The sequence below is a fragment of the Cimex lectularius genome, unplaced genomic scaffold (genome assembly GCF_000648675.2).
Source record: "Cimex lectularius strain Harlan isolate CLEC.00 unplaced genomic scaffold, Clec_2.1 scaffold16, whole genome shotgun sequence".
Taxonomy (NCBI): domain Eukaryota; kingdom Metazoa; phylum Arthropoda; class Insecta; order Hemiptera; family Cimicidae; genus Cimex; species Cimex lectularius.
Window position 1 is genome coordinate 2171028 of NW_019392679.1, and position 25669 is coordinate 2196696.

The 25669-nt window shown below is 36.2% G+C and overlaps 1 protein-coding gene across 1 annotated transcript in view; it reads right to left on the reverse strand.

Moving 5' to 3' along the window:
- Window positions 1–25669, reverse strand: part of LOC106661461 (decaprenyl-diphosphate synthase subunit 1) — a 96226-nt gene that overhangs the window by 16215 nt on the left and 54342 nt on the right. The window contains exons 2-4 of the mRNA XM_014384873.2: window positions 22824–22964; window positions 7789–7922; window positions 4453–4594 (exon numbers count right to left, since the gene is read on the reverse strand). Of these exons, the coding sequence (XP_014240359.1) occupies window positions 4453–4594; window positions 7789–7922; window positions 22824–22964 (417 nt within the window). The remainder of the gene's footprint in view (window positions 1–4452; window positions 4595–7788; window positions 7923–22823; window positions 22965–25669) is intronic.

A 25669-nucleotide genomic window follows, 5' to 3' on the forward strand; every position in this document is an offset into this window, starting at 1 on the left:
AATCATTGTTTGTTGTTTTATTTATACAAAATTGACATTTAAATACAATGTACTACCAGACAAAGGTATTCAGATGCCTGTACACTATGCTCACTTAAATGTTTCTTGTAACAGCAGCCCTGTTTTTGACGTATTCTGTGAGCTCCCAAATCAAAAATTGGAACAATTACATAATATTAGGTATATTAGGTAAAAAGTGTTTTACTTTGGATCCCAGCTCACTGTGGATTAAATTAATGAACGAGCGGATTCCCTAGCAAAAATGTCTTTTCATGATTTCTGTCCTGTAATCAAAAGTAGAATCACAAAATTTGGTAGAGTCCCTACAGTTAAAAAACGAGAAAACGGATGTCCTTGCAAGAAGAGGGGCGGCTAAACCGCCTGTAGGACTGAGCGCTTCTGTGGCATAGAAATGCTCACTATTAATCAGCACCTTAGACCGAAGGATAAAAAGAAAATGAGAGAACAATGGACACAAACAATCCAAGAACCTCCTAACAAACTTTGGATGAAAAGAGATAACAGAATGTAGGAAAAATCTGCGATTTTTAACAGGACACTGCAAATGGACATCTGAAGAAGACTAGCATAACCCAACACGGACTTGCTGATTCTGCAAAGTAGCAGAGAAGACACCAACACACCTACTAACAAACACTACCACATACCTACTAACCAACACTACCAACACACCTACTAACAAACACTACCAACACACCTACTAACAAACTCTACCAGCACACCTACTAACAAACACTACCAACACACCTACTAACAAACACTACCAACACACCTACTAACAAACACTATCAACACACCTACTAACAGACACTACCAACACCCCTACTAACAGACACTACCACACACCTACTAACAAACACTACCAACACACCTACTAACAAACAGTGGTGTTTCACTTGCCCGCAGAAGGAAATGTTTTGGGACGTCCAACATAACCGTAGAAGGGATTGAACCACTGAAACCGGGCCTACTAATCAAGTTCCTTGATGAATTAGGACTTACCGATGTTCTTTAAGCACAGAACGGGGAATGCAATAGCTCGTACAAGGGTGCAGGATAATATAAACTCCGATCAACACAGCTATCAATCTATCTATTTATGAAAGCTATTCTACAACGATGAAGACTTTGTTTACCATACCATAGACGAATTCTGTGCTTTTTTAAAGGAAAGAAAATCTTCCAGGAAAACTATTAACTGAGTTCGAACACAATAGAAAACCTTTTAAATGGCACATGAAAAAAGCACCTTCTGGGGAGGAGGGGAGAAAAATAAAAAATTTTTAAACATAGTTCAGTTGATTGGGATAATTAGAAAGAAAAATCATTTGGTTTATCATTGCACAATTCAATCGTGCAATTAAAAATATGCATAATTAATTATTCGATAATTATAGGTCCTTGGAACACTCATTTGACCTAACAGGCGAGGGAAACAGATAATTTTAACATTGTTTTTCTAGGCTTTTTAGGCTTTTGTTCTCTAACAGCAGATTTGTTTCTTTTTCAGTTAAATCTGTACGATTAGATGAGTTCAATGTCATTTTCAAACGGAGTCCTTTCTAATACGCATAAGTGAACCCTTGGACTATTGCAAATAAAAACACCCTTGTTCGAGACGGGCCAATCATCCCGATTCAACGATAATTGTAAAAATTAGAAAATATGCGCGTCTATCATGTGAAAGTCATAAAGCGGTCTGGATGAGCAATTAAACTAGATAGGAAGTGGGGCTTGTCGGGGCTCATGCTCGTGCGACCACGTATGGTCCTAGAACTAGAGCACAATTACACCAGTGCGAAATATTTCGAATTAAGTGTGGGACAGGGGAGGTAATAATGGTGGGCCAGGCCGCACACAGTTCCAACCGCAGGACAAAATGGCACGTTGGATTAAAACTCAATCCGCAATTACAGTACCAGAATCGTTTACCGTTTGAGCAACTGTCGATTTGTTCCGACCGCCACGGGCGTTATAAACTATCACAGGGTGCATTAACACTATAATATTTGCTAGCTTAATCAAACTGACAATTCTAAATCAAACAAGCCATGGTACACTCTAACCGTAATGTCTATCTCTTAAAAACACTGCGGATTTATTTTTAACAATTATGGTCCGTTATAAGTTAGGCAAGACAAAACATGGGACTTATGTGAACAAACAGTAACGATCCTCATCAAAGAATCATTAGCTCTTCTGCTCATATGCTCAGTAGCCAAACACCACTGACTAAAGCATAGGTTAACTGAAGTAAGTTTAATTAAAAACAGAAAAAATACCTGCTGAAACAAAAAAAGCAAACTTTCACTACTATGAAGGGTACAAAACATGGCTTCTACACAGCCAAACCAAGCGGACCTGACTCGCTAAACTGATAACGATTACTGACTTTTTCTCTCCTCCATGAAAATACTGAATAATAACAGCCAATGTGTTGATAATTTATTACCGATCTATTTTTCACCCTAAATCTTTATCTTACAACTGGTCAGTCTAATCTCGCAGTAGACTAGTAGTCAGACGCCGCTGATTAAAGCATGGTTAATAGAACTAAATTAGCAATATTAATATGAGAAAAAAAACTTTCAGTAATTTGTCAAGTATGAAACAAACTGGGTGCAACACAGCGATACCAAGCGGACTGGCTCGCAAAACTGATGACGATTTTTGACTTTTTGCTCTCATCAATTTGTTATCGATATATTTTTCACCCAAAAGGTTCGTTTATCTTACAACTGGTCAGTCTGGCCTCGCAGTAGATCAGTAGCCAGACGGCACTGAATGAAACGTAGGATAATAGAGCTAAATTAGCAAGATTAATAACAGAAAAACTCGAAATTAAAAAAAACAACTTTTTTGTCAAGTACGAAGCAAAACTGGCTGCAACACAGTGTTGCCAAGCGGACTGGCTCGCAAAATTGATGACGATTTTTGACTTTTTGCTCTCATCAGTTTAAAAACTGAATAATAACAGCCGATATGTTGATAATTTGTTTCCGATATATTTTTTACCGAAAAGGTTCATTTATTTTACAACTGGTCAGTCTAGCCTCGCAGTAGATCAGTAGCCATAATTTTTGTCAAGTACGAAACAAAACTGGCTGCAACACAGTGATACCAAGCGGACTGACTGGCAAAACTGATGTCGATTTTCGACTTTTTGCTCTCATCAGTTAAAATACTGAATAATAACAGCCAATGTGTCGATAATTTATTACCGATATATTTTTCACCCAAAATCATTATCTTAGAACTGGTCAGTCTAGTCTCGCAGTAGACCAGTAGCCAGACGCCACTGACTAAAGCATAGGTTAATAGAACTAAATTACCACTATTAATATGAGAAATTTAAAAAAAATCTTCATTTAAAATACTGAATAATAACAGCTAATGTGTTTGTAATTTGTTACCGACATATATTTCGTCCAAAAGGTTCGTTTATCGTATAATTGGTCCGTCTTGACTCGCAGTAGATCGATAGCTAGACGCCTTTGATTGAAATCTAGTTTAATTGAGTATAGCAATATTAATATCAGAAAGGAAACCCTGTTGAACGAAAAGAAGCAAACTTTCACTAATGTCGGGTTCGAAACAAAACTGGCTCCAGCATAGCGAAATCAGGCGGACCACAGTCAAATGAGTGTTGACGATTGCTGACATTTTGTTGTCGTTGCATTTTACATCCAAGCCCATAATGTAAAGAGGCAATATAATAATGTAATGTACAATGATTAACTACAAAAGAACTTCAGCTATTCACTATAAAATGTTTGAAGAGCCTTACCACAGGACTGATGGCGCGTTTTAAATGGCCTGAAATATTTGGTCGTTATCGATCATTTTTGTCTATCATCAATGGTTTGGCCTGTTAGACGCCTTGATCCAACTTCACAAAAAGGTCTTTACTAAATAAAAATCACTACTTAAAACTGAAGGTGGCGTAGCAAAGATAGACAGGCTAAAATGATATGTAAGGACCTAAAATACAGGTTTATCACTCCTCAGACCATGAGGAAATCTCACGAAATAAATGTTTATCCCTTCCATGCCTGTAGTAACCGTATGAGTTAATGAGTTAATACTGAGTGCATATGCTATGTTGCTAAGTTTACACACTGAGAAAAACTTATCGCTTGTCTTCAGTATACGATCCTTCACAAACTTTATATTCGTTGTTATGCGACGATCAAATATCTTAATGGGAAGTCTTTAGAGACATGCATGTCGATGTCTAGGAAGGACAAGAGTTACAGGAGCAGAGGCTTACACTATTTTGTAGATGACTAATTTGTAATCGGCATAGCATGTCGTAAAAAGGTATCACTTTAGGACTTGACAGCCTGAAAGGCCATATTTGTGGAAGGTTATACAGGACTTATTTTATTAATTCTAAATTTATCCAATAATCTGTTGAATAAATGGACTGACCTTTTTTTGGCTCCAAAGTGCGTTGACGCTTGGTTTTCCTCTCCTGAAATTCGACTGGTCGATAACGTCGTCATGGACGAGGGACGCCGTGTGGATCATTTCCGCGACCATGGCCATTTGGATTTGCTCCGCTGTGATTCCGCTATAACAAAACAAGCCAAAGAGAATTAAAGATGGATGTGGGAGTTAAACGGATACAGAATCGTTGAAAATCCTTCCTGGAAAGAGCACTAAACAACGAAATTACTAAAAGTAGATACGCACCGAAAATAGGCCAAGGATAGCAAAAGTTAATTCGCAAAGAGGCTCTAATGAGTTGTGTAATTAAAACAAAAGTACGACTTCAGTTAAACAGAGCAAAACAAAGCGAGAAACCGCTCAAGTGGACCAAGGGAGGTAATAAAACCGAAAGCATCTGCATAAATTTACAGTTCGATTCGGCATTAAATAAATATATTTCACAAAACGTTGTATATGTGTCAATGTATGCGACTGTATTGGTTCAAAACTAAAAATTAAAAAGTAAAAAAAAAAACTTTGAATATGTTGAAACAATGAATGAAACAATAATTTGTTTGATTTTTAAAATTAAATTTACAGATTTCAAACGAATTCGATTTTCTGTGGATTGGATAAAACAGCTTTTACACTTTTTAAACACAAGTTTCTTTTAAGGGTCTAACAACTCCTAAAATGCTACCTCCACACACACACTCTCTCTCTCTCTCTCTTCCACTCTCCCTCACTCTCTCCCTATTTTATTCTCTCTCTTTCTACTGTCTCTCTCACACTCTCTCCCTTTTTTACTCTCTCTCACAGTCTCTCTATTTCTTTCTTCTCACTGTCTCTATCTTGCTTTCTTACTGTCTCGCTCTCTCACTCACTATCTCTCTCTTTCACTCTTCCTCTCTCTCTCTCTCTCTCTCTTTTTACTCTCTCCATTTCTACTGTCTCTCTCACACTCTCCCTCTCTCTCTCTTTTTACTCTCTCCCTTTCTACTGTCTCTCTCACACTCTCCCTCACTCTCTCCCTTTTTTACTCTCTCTCACAGTCTCTCTATCTCTTTCTTCTCACTGTCTCTATCTTGCTTTCTTACTGTCTCTCTCTCTCTCTCTCTCTCTCTCTCTCTCTCTCTCTCTCCGTTCATTTTCTCTCTCGTTCTTGTTCTCGTTAACTTCAGCGATTTTTACCTTAATTTACAAAATGTTATAAGATATAAGATTTAACTCCACAATATTTATAAGAAAATTATAAACATTTTTATAATGTACATAATATTAATTACTCGACACTCAAACCACTTGTTAATTCTAAAAAAAAAAAAACTAAAAAAAATATTTAGCAACTCTTTAAAACTGAAAAGCATGAACAATATACCATTAGATTTTTTTTTTTAACAAGGGTTGCAACAGCAGAGGTTATATCAACCCTCGGGGCGCCGGTGTTTGTGCCCATTCGTAAGTATGTCGGGTTCGAATACATGGCGGCTGGATTCGAACCCGGGACCTTACAGTAATGAGCGCCGTGTCAACGCCCAAAACGTTGCGACCACCGACGCCCCTCGAAAATAAAAAAAATTTAAACAACGAAAAATTATTTAAAAATAAATTTAAAAAAATACTAATTTCAAAATATGTATAACCATCTCCTGTGTCTATTAATCAACAAGTATATTTGTATTAAACAATTTTTTCCCTACAAAATACTCCTTGATAAATACGTTCTCTAATTCACTTGTTAAATGGTTAGTTTATATTTTTCATTTTTTTCCTTTAGGTACCTACTTCAAAATTTTATTTGCTTATACTATATTTTTTTTAAATTGTAGTTATTGTAAAGTGAAATCATACGTCGTTTATAATGCAATTAAGTTAGAACATATATATTATATATTGCATAATACATGTTAAATTTAGTAACACTGATTAATCTATAACTATACATGTTACATGATCGTTTTGTTTGTCCATTTTGTATTTATTCATTTTTGTATAATCGAATCCGTCGATTGTAAGAAAGGTCAATATCACCTGAAAGAACGTTAAATTTGCTTCAAGAAAACTTATTTACATTAATTATTCCGAAATCGTGAGATGCGGTCTGGTGTGATGTAGGTTTCAGAAAAACATTTTCTTTATCGTGCCAACGTTTCGATCTTTATTGAGATCATCTTCAGGGCTCAAATTGTTTGTCTTCTGTGTAATTGTGCCATTCTTGCGTGTCGTGTGCCCTACGTACATCACACCAGACCGCATCTCACGATTTCGGAATAATTATAGATTAACAGTCACTAATAATCACCCCACTGCTTTACATTGCAGAATTGACGAAAAAATTCTGCACGAAAAATTCAAAAATGTTGAAATTTGGAAAATCTTTGATTGGTAACAGTTAATAACAACAAACTCCTGGAGCTTTGCAAATTCCTTCAAAAGTTCCCCATTGAATTAGCTTCCAATTTCATGAATTTTTTTTCCAGAAGTTTTTCGTCCAACAAGCCAAAATTTTCTAGTCAGTAATTCTGAAGTTTATCAGCAATTTAGTGTACCTAAGTCGAAAAAAACAACTCAAAACCTGAAATTACTTCTTTACCGTTGAGATTTGGACAGGGGTTTATGGTAAGTTTTTTGTTACATATGGTTAGCAGAAACGCCTGAAATTTTCGACACTTATGATCAGTCACCCTGTATATCAATTAATTTTAATAAATCAATTGTTTTTATATCTTACATGGAATTACTATTACTTTGGAGGATTACTCTCACTCACTCTTTCACACTTTCACTCTCACATTCTCATGATCTGTCTGCCTTGATCTCTCCCTATCGTCTACTCCCCACTTAATCTGTTTCTCACTCTTGATTCAGCCATTTATTGCCAATGTCGTGAAATGATTTGTTAACTACAACTTAACCCGAACCATAAAACGAATCGAAACGTAATCCTTTTTATAATGAAAATGTTTCCATCTAAACCCCTGACCGTGAGGAAACGAAATCGCTTGTAGTCAGACCGGCTTACTATAAGCGTTGGTTTCATCTTGCTTCATAAAGACCTGTTCTTACGTTATTCCTTAATAACCATTTTCCCAGCGCTGGCTCAAGGTCTCGAATTCTACTGGTAACGACCAGATAATTTACACATTGTTCACCCTTTTATTCATTACTCAACAAGGAGACGTTATTGGAAAATATAAAGAGAAAAAGATAAATGGCTGAAGTTGATTTTATAATATAAAATAGTTTTCTCGTGATTTAGATGATAAATTCCAATCAGCTCATATTATCGACCAACATAATTATCCAAACTAAAACTTTTTAAAAATAACTTCGTACCTTTGATTGAGGTGATAGTTGAGTGCTCTGGCCATCAAGAGGGTTAAAGCCGGCCTGATCGATTTACCTTGGCCGTCGAAATAGTACGTGGATATTCTTTCAAGCTCGTCCGAATTCGTGTGGACCAGCAGGGCCTGAAAAATTCAAATACTACTTAACGAATATCAATCATCGCAGTTGAGAAACATTTACGATTAATTAATTGGCTTATTTAATTTCCGTTGTATTATTGTCGCATGCTAAAATGTTCATGGCGTTTTCAGGCAAATAACAAACACAAGGCGTGAATACGAAGGCGAGAAGGAATTTATGTACTTGTAGGACACAAGGCAGCGTATGGGTCCAGATCGTGTTCAGTAGCTTATGATGACATAAGAGAGACTAAACTTTATCATCAGTCAAAATCAAGACAAATTGACTCTACGTTCCATTAAATAATCTGTCTTGGAGAAGAATGGCATAAAGCTGTTTTGCATTATGAGCTATTTCTAGATGGCAGTACTATTGAAGCTTTGTGCTCAAAGGGGAATTTTTAAAAGCATAATACCCCTATTGACTTAGGGAAATTTTTGTGATTTATCTTCTTGCGGACTGGGAGTTGATGAACTGCATCCTTGTCATTTGGTTTAGATCAGACAGGCATGAATGGCGACAGGCTTAAACGATTCTGACATATCAAACACCCAGGACCAAGCTAGAAGAAAATTCCTAAACATTTAAAGCCATTTTGACCCGCCCAGCTTATAACCCTGACTCACCACCTAACCTGGTCTTGCATAATCAGGGGCACATTTTGGTGAATTGAAAACCGGTTGTAAATAATGTAAACGTTTATTTATAAAATTTTGAGACCTGAAGATTGAGAAATGTGTAACCTGGTCGTTTTTTTTATCTTTTTAGTCTACCCAGTTTTGGTCGGTCAAACGTGGTTATCGAAAATAAACTCTTACAAACAGAAACGAGAGGATAGGCGAACCAAAATGATTAGAAACAAACGACCAATCTGGAGATAACTTCTTAAAAGAGGAACGAGCCATTCTGCCCCACCCTGCTTATAATCCTGACGTTGCTCCCTGTCCTGGTCTTGTGCAGTCAGTAGTACATTTATAAAAGAATTTGACGAGTTAACCAAAGGATTCAATCAGGCAAAAATTCTGGCTAAGCGGTGAGTAAGATTGCAAAAAATGGTTTATATCCTTTTATAAGTAAACTTTACGAAATCTGGGGATTGATAAAAACTTAGCTTGGTCGTGTTCGATCGTTTTCGTCTTCCTAGTCTCTCCGTTTTGATCAATCAGGATGGTGCAAAAGCCAAGCAAATAAACAAAAACCGAGAGGCAAATCAAAATGAGTGGTTTGGAGGTAACTTCGAAAAAGTGGAACGCAACATTCTGATTCACCCTGCTTATAACCCTGACGTCGCCATGTTTGACCTCTTCTACAGCCAGTGGCACATTTATAAAGGAATTTAAGTCACGAGTGTGACACTAAACAAACGATTCATTCAGATAAAAATTCTGGTTGAACGATGAGTAAAATTGGGGAAAATAGTTTATACTTTGAAAAGTGAAATTCTCGAGACCAGCTGATTGATGAACCTGACGTGCTAGGTCGTTTCCGATCGTTTTGGTCAGCTCAGTCTTATAATGTTGGGCAATCAGATGCTAATAGCAAAAAAACACCAAAACGGAGAGGATAGGCAAACCAAAATGATTAGAAACGACCAAGCTACAGGTAATTTCGTAAAAGAGGTACGAGTCATTCTTCATCACCCTATTTATAACCCTGACGACTTTTTTTTTTTTTTTTTTTTTAAGGATGTGTGATTAACTAAAAGAACTCAATCAAACAATCCCGGCTGACAGAAGGTTAAAAATTGGTAGAAAATGGTGGTTTATTGTACCAAATTTTTTAATTATTTTTGTGTGTGGTGATTAGTGACCGTTTGTCGATGATTATTCACTCTCAACACGACACGCAAGAATGGCACAATTACACTGAAAACAAAAACTTTGAGCCCTGAAGATGATCTCAATAAAGATCGAAATGTTGGCACGGTAAAGAAAATGTTTTTCTGAAACCTACATCACACCAGACCGCATCTCACGATTTCTGAATAATTTTTAATTATTTTTTATGTACAAGGACGTATCATTGTTGAAATGTTTTTACGCTTTTTTCAATTTGGCAAAGTGAACAATTCTAATCCACAAGTTAATCCGGCCTTTATTTTGGATATAGAATGTGAAAATTGAGACGTCAGAACCCTTCAACACATTTCAATTTTTTTATGAGATATTTTTCAATAATAAACTATTGATATTGACAGAACTGTGTGAGTGTTGAACAATTTTCTTTCTTTTAATATGCGCGTCGTGAAAAAGGTTCTTTGATGGAATGGTACACGGGTTCTCGCTGGTGGACATCTTTCGACGCATTCATCCCATATTCGCTGATCAGCTGTTTAAGCCTAATTAAATCGAATTGCATTATTTTAACATGCACATAAAACGGGATAGAGAGAGAAACGCTACTTTCTATTCAAACTTAACGCCCTGCTCGCAATTGCAACCAATTAATTAAACATTCTTTAAGGCATACGAGGCATTTGATAATTGGTGGGAGCGTCTGATGCGAAAAGTATGTCAGCAGGGAAAGTGCTAAGTCTTGAAGTCACTGTCGCAAGGAAGTTTTTTTCCTACAAATTTTTTTGTATATGAATAAACATTCGTGATCGTTTATCTTGCTTAGATGAAAATACAGGTGTATAAACTGTGGGAAATATTTCTCACGCTGTCAATCTGAAGGCTGTTAGTCTAACATGATTCATTAATCATGGGATAAGTTCTAAATATGTTACCTAAAAATAAAATTATTTGTAAAAACAATAGCAAAAGTGTGGGTTTACAATACACAATTATGATCTAGATAACCCGAAGTTCAACAGTATATCAGCCAAATCCGACTATTATAAATAAAAAAATATGCAGATTATGTTTCCTTGTGTTCCTTTGCTTAACAATAACCCCTCTTGAGTAATGATTATTCCTATTCAAAGGCGATATTGAAATTTCGTTGATACACACAAAAAAAATCTTCAAAGGTGGTCCTTCCTCTTACATTTTCACCCGGATTACGTAAGAAGAAAGCGACCTTAGAACAAGCCAGAACGGCTATCCTTCAAGGTTTCACCACATTCTTCATCCACGTTATGGATTATCATCAATGGTTTCACGCGGATAGTTTGAAAACGAAAAAATAAATAAGACGCGACGCCTCACGTCCGTGATAGACGATTTGTTTTACTATTGAACCGAACAACCCATCCGCCCGGGAAGGAAACCGGTCTGTACAAATACGAGGTAATGGTGAATCGAACGTTCTCGATTGCTCGGATCGGATAGCTTTGTGGAACAATCGGGGGTGTATAATTTCGCAAATCCCGGTTAGAACAATCACCACACCGGAGAAACCGATGATCCAGGGTGAATGTGGGTCAACGATTGGCCCTGAACCTGGGAAAACTGAACCGTTAGAAAGGGTTCTTGCAAAACCTACCCTTGTACCATTTCGCGTATTGTCGAAAAATATCCAAGACCCCGCGATGATCATAGTGAAGACAACCCAATATTGTCAAATATAATCAGGCAAAATTCAAATCCTACTCGTAGAACTTTAAATAGTACAATTCATACTTTCATGGGCAACATTGTTTCATCGACCGTTCAACTCACCTGACCCTCGGTGATTTTAACGGGAGGTGGTGTACGAAAGTGGAAGTGGTGGGAGACAATAGATGTCACTGTCTAGACATCAAACGACCTTGCTTCGGCTCGATGAATGAAATCCTTCAATAGAAAAGTGATAACACTTTTCAACGATCAATCACGGAAATCGACAAAGTTTTAATATGTTGACGCGTATTTGGTCCGCAGAAAGCTCGAGAAGGCTCATGCACTTAAAAGCGGTGATGTTCATTTGTTTGCTTACAAAACTCTTTGTTCTCAGGTTTGTTTTCAATATTTGCCTAAAATAAATAGACTCTCGCACCTTAAAGCACCTTAAACTACAATCTAGGCTTATGATGACTAACTTAAAACAAATGAACACCTTAGAGAGTACGCTATCTACCATATAATTTAAATTGTTGTCTTCATTTATATCTCTTTTCCCAGGCTTGTTATTTCTTATAAACAATAGCCAAAAACATTCTCTGCCTTGCTAAATAGGTATCACTGAATAACTTGATGTGAAGAAACAAATTACTGTTTGCTATCTTGGTATTCAATTAGTTAGTGATTCTACTTTGAAAGCTGACCAAAAATAACTTCAGTTAAACAAATTGTTAATCAAAATTATTCCCAGTTTTCTAACAGTGCTTATATTTTTTTTTATCAAAAGCACCAGAACTCCGGAGGTTGGAAGTTACATGACTTCTATAGTGGCAAACCCCCTTTTAAAAATTTGAGAATATCTGTTCTATGCAAAAAGATAATTATATCTCGATCTGGAGAGGCCTTAGAAGTGAACCTTCCAGAACTCAAGACAGTATTCCTCCAATGTCCAATGTTGGTAAATTATTTTCCTTTTCTACTGAACTATACTTCCGAGTCATTGAAGGGTCGGGGTCATCCTCAAACTACCCTATCCTTGCCGGTGTACCTTAGGGAAGTGTTCAGGCCGTGGTACTGTACTAGGTCCCATCCTAAAACCGCCCCACTAAAATTTGCAGTCGATTCTTTCAATTAACTCTCATTCGTCATTTCCACTAGAAACCTTCAGGAAACCTCACACTACTGAAGTGATGGTTTAAAAAAAATTTAAACCAGAAAATTTCTCTCACGCAACCTTCACTTTCCACAAAAACATCGCACCTCCGGTCTACTTCAAACAAACACTACTCCCAACTACGGATAAGGTGCGGCATCTAGGACTATAAATTGACAAACGCCTGATGTGGAAGACTCACACACAACCTAAACGACAAGAAGTTCTGGAAAGTTAGATTTCTTTCAGGACTTGTTGATAAACTCTAACATACCTCTCTTAAACAAAAGGCTTAACTTTATAACGGCATTGTGAAACCGATATGGTCTATAAGTGTGGGGGTCAGCCAAAGATTCCAACATCCTCCGCATCCTAAGATTATTATCAGAAAAATCCTTGATTCTCCCTTTTATGTGTCCAAAGAAACTACCCATGCAGACCTAAATACTTCTTTTGTATAAGATGTCATTCACTCATATGAACCACCGTAAATCATCAAATTCGAACATTCCCGTCGAATTCCCTCCAACCCTTCCGCCGACTAAAAAGACGATGGCGCGGTATCTTATTTTCAGTGAGAATGAAACAAACCTTTATTAACTAGAGAACAACCAGGACCCATATAAGTACTGCCAATGGATAGTTTCTCCACTTTTGTTTATTTAATTTAGGTTATACACTCACTATTATTTGTTACCTAATTGAAGGTAGTTGTCATTACAATTTAAAAATAGCACTGTAAAATTTAAAAAAACAATGAATTAACTGTTTTTCTTACAAAATAAATGTGATAAAAAATATTTTATAACGAAAACTCTGTAGCAATCTGGAAAGATGTATTTTTAACAATAGTTAGGTCGTTTTCAATTATTTTAGTTGATCAGAAACATTTAAATTGCAGGTTCACTACAGCACATATTTCAAGAAAAAATATCAGCATCAGGAGTGTTTAAATTTGAAGAAATTATTTTGGACAAGAAACGATCTTTAGTTTGGTCGGTTCCGATTATTTTGGGCCGCCTATCCTCGCTGTTCTCGCAATCTTTAGTGGTTCAAACTGCCCATATCCCATGGCTTGTGTGCTATTTTGACTGTCGATTGATTAAATAACGCATAAATCAGAAGATGACACCCAACCGAAAAGTTCATACTGACTAAATAATGAATTAATGGCACGTGCGCTATTTTTAATCAACCATTGAAGATGGCGATAAGCCGAAAAGCGTCTGACGAATTAGAATGATCGGATCGTTTGTGTGGTTGATTAACAAAATAACCCACAGGCCAGCACTAAAGATGATTGTCAACAACGAGGACAGGCAGACAAAAATGTCCAGAAACGACCAAATTACAGGTTCATCAGTGCACAGACCGTAAAAGAAATTCTCGCCATTTAACAAATATTCTCTTTCAACTTTGTTTTCAATTAGCTTAAAGTTTTATTCGTTTAACACTTGTTACCTTAGAGCGCCTTCCCAATTTCAAAAACCAAAAAAAAAATATATTAAATAGTAGTAAAAAGTTTTGATCGTTCTTAAAAGCAATGCCAATAACATGAAACGATGCAATAGCTGAATAGTTTCTTGCCCAAAAAGTAATTTCTATAAACTGAGTGTTCAAATATAGCTAGGTATCATTGTTCAAAAATACTACTAACCGACGTAATGTTTAATTAATTAATGTTCGATTTTAAAAAAAATGTTAAGAATTTAATTATTCATTTTCGCCGGAGATGCTTCAAACAATCAATTTTCTAAGCAACTTTTGACAATCGTATATAAATAATATAAATATAGCGCAAACATAGTGATATAAATATAGAGAAAAATAAATAAGATAAATTAAATAAATTATTTCGTATAAAAAGTTATAGTTCGTTCTTTTTCAAAGCATATTATTAAAATTTGCAAAAATATTTGACACTTTATTTTCAATAAATTTTAACATTTTCAAAATCCATGTAAACAACTAAGAGAGAAAAAATGTCAACTATTATAGAAAATAGTACCTAGTATAAATAATAAAATTTTTATCAAAACATACCGATAACACTTCAAACAGACTTTTATACATAGATATATAGATTTATTAAATTCACTAGTTTCGTGGTCCGCTTGACCAATTAATATGTTACAAATAATTAAGGTTTTTAGTTGAGATAAAAAAGTCAATGGCACGAGCGGGATTCGAACCCACGATCTTCGGCTTGATACGCAGCTCCTCTACCACTTGAGCTATCGTGACCTCGATCCACTCGGACATCAACTTCCCATCTCAACCACACCTTTTGAATTTTCCCTCCTTTTTGCCACTTTTCAAATGTCGTGTAATCGGATTGGATTCTCGGCGACAAATGAAATGGCCATGGAGAGCTTTAGTGAAGTGTACTTCATTTTAATCCATTAAATTCACTAATTTCGTGGCCCGCTTGACCAATTAATATATCACAATTAATTAAGGTTTTTAGTTGAGATAAAAATAAAAAAGCAGTTGAAAAATGGGAAAAAGGAGGGAAAACTCAAAAGGTAGGGTTGAGATGAGAAGTTGGTGTCTGAGTGGATCGAGGTCACGATAGCTCAAGTGGTAGAGCAGCGGCGTATCTAGCCGAAGATCGTGGGTTCGAATCCCGCTCGTGCCATTGACTTTTTTATCTAAACTAAAAACCTTAATTAATTGTGATTTATCAATTTAGTTCAATCTTTAACCGGGGTATTTGAAAATAAATTACTAACATCAAAGGATACTAAAACACAGTTGTTAGGTATATTTATGGTCTTCATCCGTTTTAACAATTTTGGAGAATTGTTAATACCGAATGTAGGTTTGAAATTGGAGTGGGTTTTAAATATTTTATCAATCGTTATGCAAGTTTGTGTTTTTGGGGTTTTTCTTGACAATTTTGACCGTAGCGTACAACATTGGGGTTTCAGTTTCATTGGAATAAGTTTATAACCGTATATTGGTCATATAAGTATTCAGTAGTAGTTTAGCAGTTAGTAGTGTAAACCCCGCTTTTTGACGAGTTGTCAACATTGTCTTCGGGTTTCGAAAGGATATTTCTCAATAAACATGCACCTCTGAAATCTTCGCGTTTAAGAATTTTACCTACTTTTCCCGACAGTTTTCTCAAAATATGGCAAGCAACGAAAACCCAATGATTCATTTGTAGTGAGGTGGCTATGCCCCTATCTCCAAAGAATTCCTCCAGTTAGTTAATTGGTTACACCGTAGTATAAATTTTACATTGCAAATGGAAAATAAAAAAGAAATAAAAAAATAATTAAAAAAGAAACAAAGATGGTTGTTTAAACTTTTTAGAGTACAAACTAACCGTAATAAATAACCTAATTGAAAAAGACATACATAGAAAACCCATTACAACAGGCACCATGATGTCAGGAGATTCTTCCCCATAAAGCAGCTGGATTCATAGACCGAATATGGAAACCCCCATTAAATTTATTTCACTAATTACATTACTAATTATGAAAAACAAACAACAAACAATACAAGAAATATTTATCCATAGGTTGTTAGTAAAAAGTATTTTTAAAATTAACTGTAAAAGAAGCACCAATCGGTATTAGCCATCTCACCAAAAATGAACCATTAGGTTTTCTAATACTTGCCTAAATCAAATCAATTTTTTCTCCTTTTTTCTGCAATTTTCTTCTATCAGTATAGAAACTTTCTTGTAAAAGATATCAATAAAATATGACAAAATTGTCTCAATCGAATAGTTTCTTTTCGATAAAATTATATTGTAGAAAAAGAAAAAAAAACCATTCCATCTGTCATTCATATCCAATGGGAAGCCAAAACAAATCGAAAAAATGTCTCGCTAGAACACTTTCTAATCTATGGACGTAATTTATCAACTTCGGAAATTGCTGACGTCCCTGATCTTTCGTCGGACCCCCCCCCCCGTTTTCCCTTTATGTACCCCGTCTAGCCTATAAAGAAGTGTATGGAATCAATCCTGTTTGTGGTATTTCGACACGCTTATCGGTACGGATAATAGCATAATAGAAATTACGACTCTTAAATTATATGGTAAAATGATTTTTCAAATAACTGAGCCCATCTTACCACCCGGCCTTATCCCACTTGTCGGGTTTCGAAACTAATCGTTCACGTTTTCTCGCGTGGATCCGATTTTTCAACTTCCATTTGGAGTGATAGTTCATGGCCGGGGTTTACAATCACCTCGATATCACCGCACGAAACACTCGATAAAGACTTTTCAATTACTGTCACAATTGTTTTGGTTTATTGACTTTCCTCAGTGCGTCGCCGATTTCTTTTTCAAACCGATGCCCAGCTTGTGTAAACGGTGAAACCCATCCATTAAACCGGTCGCTTTTATCCATTTCCCAATTACTTTTAATAACACGCTATTAATGTTTTGGAATTGTGAACATTCCGGCTGCAAAAAAAATCTAATATTCAAGCCTCAAGGGGGACAAATTGCTTCTAATTGGACATTGCGACACGGACATCTCTATGGGTCGTGAGTCTTAGGTCGGCCTAATGGCAGGTGATCAACAATGGTCGGGTAGCACAATTATTAATGCCACCTTGGAGAAACCGTCCGCACATATCTGACATTTCAAAAAGGTCGTCTCGCAATGAGTTTTGAAAATTGCAGCATAAAACTTTAATTCAAATGAAATCAAAAGTCGGCCAATCAATTTCGAATGGGGTTTTCAGCCGTTACATTCGGCCGATTGGAAAGTTCTGATCTTTTAATTAAACTAGTGTTCTAAATTATACGTCAGTGGCAGAAGATGAAAACGTCGGGCACACACAAGTCGAGAAAAGTCCGCGTTACTTTTACTACTTATGTCCTCCCTTTCTCCACTTCTATTTTGTGCTGAAGAATAAACAATAGTTCCATTGATTAATGGTTCGCCCGTTTAAAGCATAATGAAGGCATCATTAAAAAGATCCGACTTCTGGTTGAGTTAAATCGTTTGTTTTTAAAATACGAACAACCGAATAATGAACCACCAGATAAAGACGGATTTCACAAAAAATAACATTCATTTTGAATTCGGCTGTGTAACTCATTTATCTAATTTAGAATAAAAGCATGCGTAATAGTATAAAACAGTAAGTATATATAGCATGTATATAAGTATACACTGCCCATAAAAAAATTAAAAAATAAATAAATTTAAAAACCGACCATCTGTTTTTGCACGTAAAAATAGCGAACCAAATGCATATTTTCTCAGCCGTTTTAGTCCCAGACCTGCTGTTAGGTCCCATTTTTTAGACAATTTTACGCTGAACAAGATACTTTTTTAAATGTTTTCCTAGCTTCGGGCATTCATCAGTAAATTCAAAAATTCAGGGACATGTTAATTTTTGCACATTTCACGAAAACTTCAAGTTTAGTTGTGGAGCTGGGAAATCGTCCTGGAGCCGCCCTGTAGCAATCGATAAAAGATTTTCATAAGCTTTCAATTGGTCATTTTCCACTTTCCCCAATTTCTCAAATGTTTTCGAGTTAGTCGCGATTTTTGGGCAAAAAACGAGGTTTTTTACGTGCTCATGGGAAAAATCCGATCACTCTCTCTCTCTTCCGATTTTCAAGAATGCATCAATTTTGAACCGGCGTGTTTTCGCAAATTTTACTCTCTACGATTTTTGTTCCTAGGACTTTTTCAAAAAGTCAACAGGAAAGCGACAATTCTTATTTTTTCTTACTTTGACCTTTTGGGATGCTGAATGCTTCTGCTGTCCATAACACTTGTTTACCTCGGAAATTCAATTCCAATTACGGAAATTCAAATTTTATTTCACATTTCTTTGGCCTCGAAGAACGTTTTGAAACAAAGGTAAAACTGAGAGAAAGAGGGAGAGAATGATCGGACGTAAAAAAATCACGTTTTTTCTCAAAAATCAGGAATAACTCAAAAACTGTTGAGACATCGGGCAAAGTGGAAAGTGACCAATTGAAAGCTTATTAAAATTTCCTATCGATTGGTATAGGGCGCCGCTCCAGGACGATTTCCCGGCTCTACAGTTCAATTTGAAGTTTTCGTAAAAACTGCAAAAATTAACCAGTTCCCGAATTTTTAAATTTACTACTTGAAGGAAGGAAAACATTTAAAAGCCATCTTGTTCAGCGTAAAATGTTCTAAAAAATGAGACTTAGAGCAGTTCTGTGTCTGAAACAGCTAAGAAAATATGCGTTTCCAAAGTTGGCCATTCTTTCGAGCAAAAACCAAGTGGTAGGTTTTTTTGATGGGCTTATAAAAAATATACCAATAAAAGTATGTCTTCAGAGTGTAATTGAGTGTAAATTACGAAAAAAAATTAAATAAAGTTTAATTTTAGATCTCTGAGACATGACTGATGAATGATTCCTCACGTGCCCTTTGTCCACCAGACAAACGTTTATTGAACTTTTGGGATTTTTATGTTGCAAGATTTTTTGACATAAAGCTGGCCATCGTCACACTGACACTGTTTTAAAAAAGAACGAATGGACTACAATATTTCGATCCTAAATTCCGTGGTCGGTTTTTTTTTATGGGTTTATAAGTAAGTAATCGACCAAGAAAAGTAGATGCCTTCAGATGAAGATGGCCTGGATGGAAATTACGAAAAAATTAAATAATGTTTAATTTTAAATTAATTAAAGTTTTTAGTTGAGATAAAAAAGTCAATGTCACGAGCCGGATTCGAACGCACGATCTTCGGCTAGATACGCCGCTGCTCTACCACTTGCGCTATCGTATTTCGAATCGGCGTATCTAGCCGAAGATCGTGGGTTCGAATCCCGCTCGTGACACTGACTTTTTTATTTCAACTAAAAATCTTAATTAATTGAAAGATATTAATTGGTCAAGCGGACCACGAAAACTAGTGAATTTAATTTTAAATATAACTTAATCTTTTATTAATATGAATGTTAAACAAAATAATGTTCAGACGAAATAGTTACTAAGGAATGAAACCTCGAAGCCTGTTTTCACCCAATGTAAACATGATGCAGAGCTGTTGAAATGACCCAACATCAAGTAAATTTAAGCTTTTTACACCGTGCCTATTTTTGAACGCTTCGTCGAACGTGTCCAATCGTCAAACCAAATTGGGGAAATTTAAATATTCTCCAGTTCTTCGGGAATAGAAGGGAAATGTCTGCAGGTGTGTGACATTGGCTTACTTAAGACCTGTTGGTTGCAGTGGATTTTCTTGCGACACGGAGGATCGGTCTACACCTAGACCCACATAAAACGGCCTGTTTTTTTTGAGATGTTTCTCTACTGGCCAAAGTCTGGAAGGAATGAGCACCTAGGAAAAAAGCCGGGGCCAATTTAGGGTTTTAAACTTGGATTGTTTGCCTTTATTCAGTAGGTATGATCGTACGAATCGTTAATCGTAAAGATACTTAATTGGACAAGATCGACTTCGGACTTCTTCCTAAAGACGAACCGCAAAACAGAAACTGGCTTGACAAAGTTTACCAGAAGGCAACACAGTCAAGGCAGGCGATGTGTTTCTTGCGGCTCTACGTTTCTGGATATTTCGGTCTGCCTATACTACCTTTTTTTGGACTGGTTTTCAGTTTTTGCTTTCTTCAGAGGTTTTCCACAACAAGTTAAAAGATATGATTCTTACCTGATATAACATCTTATAAATTAGAACTTCAATTTTGTATTAAAAAGAATAGAACTTCTACAAAATATGTGTTTGTCATTGACATGTAGAGTAAAAGGCCAAACTACCTCTAAAGGAGAAAATAAAAAGCCATCAGGAGCGAGAATACTTACAAAACTAAAAGCAGATAATTTTATTAGTTTTGACGGCCCAAGGCTTCTAGTAATTTAATAGGTACAAAAAATGAACCGAACGTCCTGTATTGGTAGTTTTAATAAAGTAACAAGGGTAAAAGCTAATAATGGTATAAAAGCTTTTACAAAGGCAACTAAATTTTTCACTTATAATCGTTCTTTTGATTTATATTTAGACTGGCATTTTGTCTTATCGGAAGAGCACATCAGTTTAAAAATCACAAGCCCATTTAAGGCTGAGAACACAGGGCCAAGTTTCGAAAATTTAGTTTGCTTTGACGACATAAGGTCGTCTTTGAATTTAATGGATGACTTATCTTCTTTTTTTTCTGTCGAAAGGTCGATGTTGAATAATACGTGGATAAGGGGAGACTGGTGGTGGCATTTAGACGTAGGGCTAGGTGTGTGCTGGTCTTAAGCAACATCTCTTACTCAATGGTCGGCGTTTGGCCAACCGGTCATCCCAAAAACGCCATTGTTTTTATCCCTAGATTAAAGACGATCGATAGTGAAGAAAACCGATCAATCCGAGATTGACCGGCGGTTTCACCTAGACTAACCAAACCGGATAGAGGCGAACCGTCTGTGACTCAGCGAAACTGAGCGGGCCATGTCAAATTCCAGCGGTCTGGGAAAACATCGTAGAAAATTAATACTTTCAAGTAGCTGCCCCTTTTTTCAATCCGCGCTGTTGTAAATGGTATTTTTTTCTTCTTATATTCATTTGTAACACGAATGAAATTTATATATGTCGCAAACGTTAGCACACCTGTTTCAAATAAGCGCCTTCATAATATAGTGAAGAAACTTTCAATTTTATTATAAGTCAGTCTACGATAATAGGCGGGCCCGAAGGCATACCTCAATTATAATAACAATCAAGTTCATTCTAGGTAAATTATGTAAAAAATTATGATTGCAAGCATAAATAAAACATTTGCATGGAAATCATAGTTTTGTGTGCAGGATTTCAAAATAAGACGGCCTGTTGTAATTTTCTACAAAATTACATGAAAAAATCTGTAAATAAAATTTAAGAGCTTAGGCCTCGCTTTTAAAATAAGCATATCTCCAAGAACGGCATGGAAATATTTGATCATTTTCATAATTTGATTTATTGTACAAATGATAATTCTTTAACACAGCATTGTCTTATTTTCGAAATATTTTTATTTTAAATTATCTATACCGTGATTCCAAACGGTTTTCAATTTTATGTTGTTCAAATCAATTTTACCATTAAACGGATTCTAAAATTCTTTCTATTATCACTGTTTTGGTTTACACAACATCGCAGACCCACCACCGAAGGTGACGAGAAGGCGAAATGTGTCTGTCAGACCGACCAATTTTATCCATTTTTCATCTGGCTGTTTTCCGTTTTTTGAAAACTCTGAGTTGGTTACGCACTAGAGGTTGTAAAATTCCCTTAATAAAATGACACTGGCTGGACAAAAACAAGGTTATAAGCGGGGTGAGGCTGACTACTTCCATTTTTACGAGTTAATATTATCGGTTGATCCCAATCATTTTGGACTGCCAGTATGGCTTCAGCCTGATCGAATCTGCATCTGCCAGACCAAACAACAGATTTAAATTACAGGTTGACCACCCAAAAGAAAAATTTCTCTTTTTTGTCTCAAGAGACTCCCAGTCTATAGGCATGGCCAATTATTTTTATTTAATTTTGTTTGGTACATTGGTTAGTACCAAAAATGTCGTCTCCACATTTGACTAAAATAATCACTAATAACATAATAAGTTGTTTTTTGTTACGAAAAATCTCGCGCAACCTAGAATAATGCATTTTTCAAAAAATTATAAATTTTATAAAAAATTATTTTTGACAAAAAAAAATTGTTTTTTGGTCTGTATATATCGCCGTTTAGGAATGTCAGAAGCGTTTTGGCCTGTCGTCGCCTAATTCTATCAATTGACAAAATGACACACTGAACATGGCAAAAAGTGGACATGACAACCGTAAATAGAACGTCTAAACTACAGATTCACGCCCTACAGAACCCAAGAGAAATTTCACCATCAGGAATGTACTAAAGTTGAAACAATAATTCTGACAAGAGAAAATGTTCAGATTGGTGAAGCAGTACAGCTTCTTGCCATCTGTAGAATCGTACTACCTATTTGACCAGGCCAACTACTGAAGATCGCGAGAAGCCGAATGTGTCTGACATGCTAAAATAATCGGAACAACCCAATAAGGTTCACCACCCCAGTCATAAAAAGAAAATTTCATCATCAGGAGTGTCCCAAAACAGTCGATTTACCTTCAGAACTCGAAATAGCAGTTATAGCATTTGAACACGTTCTCCTGTCCTCATTGGGATAGCTTAAACAGTACAACATTTCTGCAGATAGATAAAATTTAAAAAAATCGTCGGATTTTACTACAAACCTACATTCTGTTTTGTTAATTTCTAATTCTATGAAAAAACAAAGACTGACCTGCCTGATGTTTGCATGAACAGTCTTGAGGTCATCTTCTATCAACCTGTAAGGATCGACGTTCTGGTAGTCGTGGGCAGGGCCGGTGCCTGGTTGTTGTGTGCTCAACCTCCTCTGGCCTTCGATAGCCCGTTCTTCGTTCTGGAAAAAATAAACTATAAGAAAAAATGAAATAACAATTATATAAAAAAAATGTAAAGGGATTGTTCGATTTTTACTGAAAAGTTCAAACAGTGACCGAGAAAAAGCTAAATTAAACGATTCGAACGTTGATCCCTCGGCCTTTGCTGGTTTTTGACCGACTTCGCATCCTCGATTTCGTAAACACACTTTCATAACTTCACTCGGTCACGTTCGGGTTTCCCTTAGAGCCGAGGAATGAAAAAAAAACCGTGTATGATTGTAATCTGTTTCGAGTGAGGTTCTGTGTCAGAATCAATCAGAGTCCAATGACAAATTTCTGTCTTGTTAAGTACAAAGAGGATATCGAGTTAAGTGACAAGCGTTGTAAGACAACACAGAAAGGATCGACTTAAAGGGGAATAAGTATTTACCGACTTTCCACTACTAGTAATTAAAAATCATGACAAATCTTTTTGCTTAACCAGTTTGACCATTTATTATTACACAATGTATTAAATAAATTACATTCTATAAAATTTTAAATTTTAACAAATGACTCTTAAAGTAAATGAACGAGGATCGCCAGCCAAGAGGCGGATATCCTTGAAAGAAAGTAGAAAGGTAAGTGTGATTTGCTCCCCACTCGTATAATGGTATGTATTAGGGATGGAAGCGAAAGCTATGGCTGATGTGTAACGGCCGCACTGTTTCAAATCGACCTAGAAAAAAAATATTTGTCGAAAAACTCTTCTCAGACCGATACGAACGAATCGTACGATCCGTGGTTTGTAATGAAGATGAAACTCTTTATCTTCATAGATGATGACTGTGTGGAAGCAAACCATCAACAATTGACCTAAAATGAGAATTCACTGTGCTGCAATTTGCAATCCGATGACGATCTGAGCCAAGGCATTTGCGAGAATATAAGTTTAAATCGATTTCAAATTAAAAAAAAAAACAATTATTAAAAATAAAATTTCATTTTTCACAGACGTTTGTAAAAAGTAAAAGGAACATTTTCCTAAGGACTTCTAATGTACTTTTTTTAATTATGCAAAAACAAAGTCATATGATTAACCTAATAAAGACAAATTTATAAAGAATATGTTTGTGTTTACTGATTTATTTATAATTCATAAACGACCATCGTCCTATGGTCATAAGATGTACTGGTTTTATTTTTGAAATAGATGTATACATTGTAAATAATTAATCTTTAACTAAGATATTGGTCGAGATAAAAAAGTCAGTGCCACGAGCGGGATTCGAACCCAAGACCTTCGGCTAAATACGCCGCTGCTCTACCACTTAAGCTAACGTGACTTCGATCCGCTCGGACACCAACTTCCCGACAACTTACACGACATTTGAAAAATGGCAAAAAGGAGGGAAAAATTAAAAAAAAATTGGGGTTGAGATGGAAAGTTGGTGTTCGAGCGGATCGAAGACACGATAGCTCAAGTGGTAGAGCAGCGGCGTATTTAGCCGAAGGTCGTGGGTTCGAATCCCGCTCGTGACACTGACTTTTTTATCTCGACCAATACCTTACTTAAAGATTAATTAATTGAAAAGAATTTAATTGGTCAATTGGACCACCAAACCTAATCGATTTAATAGTAAATAATTATAAAAGTAAATACGTACAGCATATTTATAATAAAAAATTAACATTGCGGAGTTTTTAAATATTCCTTAATTTATTGACAAAATCATCGAATTTCAAAAACGATAACAGCAAATTTTTATCTAAAAATTTTCCTGTCCTATGCGACTAGGCATTTAATTTTTTTAAATTTTTTAGGCATTTTTAATAAGTTGCCCGTTGCTCTGAGGCATTTCAAATTGTAAAATACGAAATCCTCATGTTTTTTCCATGTAAAAATTAAAATATTTTTTCCTGAGCCACCTAATGCCCTATGGGTCGGCATACTTTAAGAACAAAGTCTTCAGATATTCTGAGACTTTCCAAGTTATAAAAAATTCACAGAATTGTAGACAAAATGAAAGTTTCCATTTTTTGTTGGGTCTGATTGATTTTCATTGTAGTCGTAGAAAGGTCGCGGACCGTTCAGCGAGACTGTACGGACCAGAGCGAGCCAGTCATCCTCAAATTTCAGCCCGTCCGCCCAATCAGCAAGGAAACGAGAAGTAGAAAGTAGCAGGAAGTGGTCAATGGAATTCAACGCCTCCCGAATGGATGTATCGCCGTGGCATGCGTTCGGCCTAGAAATGAACGGGAACACTTGACGATGCCAAGCGGCGCCTTTTCTCAAGTCGACAGCCAAGCAATTACGTCAACCGAGAAACAAACGCTCATCGGTATTCAAACCGCGAATCCGCGGCGACAAAAATCACAGTCTTTTGGCCTCTGACTACTGCAACGTCATTAAAAAGCAAGAACTAAACAAATAAACCTTAACGGCAAAACCGTCGAGGGAATCGACCATGTTTAAACGGGACAAGGGTTTAGGGTCGTAGTTTTGACCACACGTGGACCTTCCTTTCTCCGGTCAACCCATCCTGCTCCATTATGTTAACAATTACAGGTTTACGTAACAAGTCCTTGAGACCTATAAAAAAACGATAGGGAGGAGTCGGGCTAGAATTATAAATTACAAAGATACCTTCGGGATGCTCGGGCCTAGACCACTCCTCACGCCTTATTAAAATCTTATGTCGAAACATATTGCCATAGTAAACTACAAATTACATTTGAGTCA